General features: G+C 39.0%; 1 protein-coding gene across 1 annotated transcript; it reads left to right on the forward strand.

Moving 5' to 3' along the window:
• Window positions 1–1,250: 1,250 nt before the first annotated feature.
• Window positions 1,251–3,627, forward strand: AIM2 (absent in melanoma 2). Its single transcript, XM_072946912.1, is given in 5 exon segments — window positions 1,251–1,367; window positions 1,507–1,602; window positions 1,604–1,678; window positions 3,438–3,485; window positions 3,487–3,627. Coding segments are annotated over 5 exon segments (477 nt in total).
• The last annotated feature ends 322 nt before the right edge of the window (window positions 3,628–3,949 follow it).

A 3,949-nucleotide genomic window follows, 5' to 3' on the forward strand; every position in this document is an offset into this window, starting at 1 on the left:
TATGACATTTCTTTCTTCCAGCCTGAAAAATTCCCCTTTGTTATTTCCTGCAGTAGACGTCTGATTCACGTATTCTCAGTTTTGTCTGAAAGCATCTATGTTCGCCTTCCATTTTGAAAATGTTTTAGATTCGCCGTGTTATTCTTTCAGTATTTTAAATATTTCCTTCTAATGTCTTCCAGATTTTATAATTTCTCTTGAAAAGTCAGATATTGGTCTTATTATATTTCCTTTTATGCAATGTGATCTTTTTCATTAATTTGGAAAAGCACAAAGAAAAAAATTACCTATAATATTATCACCTAAAGAAAACCGTATTTGATATTGGTAAACATTTCTCTAGTGTGTTTGTGTGTGTGACTTAATTGTTTATGTATCCAGTAAGAAACATATTGGATATTCTGTTTGGGTCTTTTACCTTTTTTGAGTCAATTATAACAGTTTATCATATTATTCCTCTAAAGCATTTCTAATATTTATACAGTATTCTATTGTCTGACTATAACATATTTTATTTAATTAAATACTTATTTTTGGATATTTAGATTATTTCAATTTTTCATAACTACAAATAATGAGATAGAATTATTTTATATAAACCTTAGTGGATAGTTCATTATTTATAAGGGTAAATACATAAACATTGAATTGATTCTTCTTTTTAATTCTCCCTGTAACTCACTTGTCGGATCTCTGACCTAGGTCACTCCCTTAACTTGCACTTAACTGAATCTGTCATTTCATTATGCACGGGAGCATCTCTAAAAACGTGGGGAGCCTTGTGCAGATAATTGAGCTCTCTTACTTTTATACCAGAGTGAAATGAATATTCAGGACACTATTAGGTGGCAGAGCAAGGACATCTTGTGCCCTAACGGAGTCAACAGAAGAAGACGGGATCAGATTCACCCCTTTGCCTTAGTTAGCAATGTCTTAGCGCTCCGGTGGGCTCTTTACATATAGTAGAAAAGTAAGGATGCAGATTAGGGAGTCTGCCTCCAAAGCTGGGTGTGCTGTCTTATCTGAACACGGGATATGAAATCTTCCTTCTGCACCCTTTTTTTCTATCTGGTTAATTCTAGATCTCATAACTCTTCCTAGCCCCTCTATATCTCTTCCTTTGACTCTACCTATCTTTGGCTGGCTTTCTGAAGTTTAACATCATGAGTGAAGTTAAGGTTTTCTCAATCATTCCTTCTTAATTCAAGCGGATGTCTTCCGTCTGTTGTCTTCAGCCTGAGCAGAAACAGATGGCGACTCAGCAGGAATGCATCAAGGAAGAAGGGCTGCCAAAAAGCCCTGTGACAGTCGTGATGCTGAAAGCAATGAAGCCACTTGAATTTGAGGCCCCAGAAGAGAAGCAAGAGGTGTTTCATGCTACAGTGGCTACTGGGAGTGAATTCTTTTTTTGTAAAGGTTTTCAAAAAAGCTAAAGGAAAAAAAAAAGGTAAAAAATAAATTCACTCCAAAGAAAATAATTATAATATCAAAATATTATTGGCACAGTTGTTCCTGGATGTGAAGAGTGCCTCCCTTGTGTGTGATACTGAATCTGACCACCAGATCAGTGTTGTCCCAAAGCACATTATCAGAAAAGCTGGTGGGAACCTCAAAGTTCAGCAAGCTTCGGACTCGGCCTCTTGGAGCAGTTGTGAATGAGCTATTTGTAGTCCAGAAGGTAAGTTTCTATACAGAATTTTATATTGTTTAGTAAGAATAACTTATTCTCTGATACAAGCTTGGAGAGGCTTTAGAAATTATTCATTTCAAAGTATCTTTATATAGAGAAAAATGAAAACAAATGAACCCCCCCAAACTAAAGAACTACAGAGTGAATGTGTTAAGATGGGAATACATTAAAAGTGTTTTTATTCTCAGGAAGCTGTCACAGTCCTGTTTCAGCTTCCTCTCATCCTAGTGGCTTCTGAAAAAGGGCCTACTTCAGACACAAGTAACGTTTGCCCTCTAGGTTATTTTTGTACTTCGTACACGTGATCCTTATTCTAAGTGACTATTGTTACAAATACAAAATTATTGTCGTTGAGTGATAAACCAGATTAGTTGACTTGGAAGACAGGTAATAGGGCAGAATTAAAGAACTATGATTAAAAGAAGAAAATAGAAGACCGTATGAGGAGACTTACTGGAAGTGAGAAATATTAATGTATTTTGACCCTGAGCCTCAGCAGAACCAGCCTTGTGTGACAACTTCTGGTCTAGGATGAGACCAAGAGCCCCAGAGAGGGAACCTGCTGACACTGCCTCCAGGAGCTTAAGGCTAAACTCTGTTGCCTTGGGGTTAGCTGAAGAGGAACTGACAGGGATACTCTTGTCTTCCTGAAAAATTTAAGCCCAAAATGACCTTGAATGAGAACCATTTTCTTTAGTTCTGAGCTTCCAATCTGGCCAACCGTACACAATTATACACTCAGTGAGCCCATTAAATTAAGCCTAAAATATTATCAATCTTCTCAGTAACCGATCAACACGTCACTCTCTTTTTACCTGGACTTGATTGTGAATTACTTCCTGTCCTTGATTCCTGCAGGAGTGGGAACCTTTTCTTGTCTTTCCTCCGAGGTTCCTTGGTTGCTCTAATCATTAAATTGACGTAAGACAGATTAACAGGAGAAAAACACATTTAATTTTGTATGTATGGGAGCCCCGTAAAAAATATGAAACTCAAAGACAGCAGGCAGTTGAGGCTTATATATCACCCTGAGCTAAGGAGAAAGAGGTCAGGCTGTGGGGCTTCAAAGGGGAGGAAGGCAGTTCACAGGAGGATGAGAAGAGCAGACGTTTGGTAAACAGGTGTTTGCCGTGCTGTGCGTATGTCTTTGCGACATAAAACGTTACCTTTGATGACAGCTCCCTCTCTGGTACAGACCCCCAATCTAAATTCTTTTAGATGGTTTAGGGAAAAGCAAAATGCTTTTCCTGAGTCTGCTGGGTCTTAATTGCCTTCAGCTCAAAACCTCCATGTCAAAGTGGCACATCTGGGGGTGACTCATTCTGCTCCCCCTCATTCCTAACTCATACTTAGACTCTTTAGTAGGTGTTTGCATCATTTGCTCATGTCTCTCCTGGATTTGTTGTTTTACGTGATTCTCCTCCAACTCTGGGATTTCTTTTCCTTGCTTGTCGTGACTACGGGCCCTACCAATTACTGGCTCACATCGCCACCCTGGCCTTCTAAAGGAAGGGAGTTTGGGACTAGAAAGATGGACATAAGAAGCAATATGTTCTAAGTGAAACATAACTGTCTCCTCTACCTGAATTTGCTAACATCTATTAGCTATATCCCTGCTGGTTTCAAACCTGGATTTTTTTCCCCTTGTGTTTCTTTCTGGAGGCTGTTGCTGGCTCTTCTCATGTCTGATTGATGTAACATTTCTTAATGAGATTGTCAAAAATTGGGCTTTGATTTTATCTTGCAGAAAACAAAACAGAGGAATCATATATAATTTGACCTAAATGACAAGACAAAGGAGGATGAAAGTACTGGTGCTTGGAAAAGAGAACAGAATCCAGGCTGAGGAAGGGGATAAACTTGGCTTAACATTCTTCGAATTGTCAAAAACTGGAAGCAAACTACAGCTGAAACTTGGAGTTCATAGTTTTCATTAATGTGGGAGGAAAGTCAACTCTCCAAAGGGATAATATTTTGTGTTTGCTGTCAGCAAACTGGACGGGTGCCACTGAACAGGATGTGGTGTGGAAGACCCTGGTATTCAGTACACTGACATCTCTCCGAACTTAGGGACCTTCCTTTTAGGAAGTACACATCCCAGGTGCCCAATTAAGAGGACATCGACTTCATATGGCAGAAACAGGCTGCAGTTCCCACACAGCCCCACAGCAGTTCACTGGTAAACTGTAAGTCTAATGCAGACGATTTGCCCAAAGCTGGACAAATTATTCTGAAAGATGGATATAAAAGTAGACACAG

This window comes from Vicugna pacos, chromosome 21, assembly GCF_048564905.1.
Source record: "Vicugna pacos chromosome 21, VicPac4, whole genome shotgun sequence".
Lineage (NCBI taxonomy): Eukaryota > Metazoa > Chordata > Mammalia > Artiodactyla > Camelidae > Vicugna > Vicugna pacos.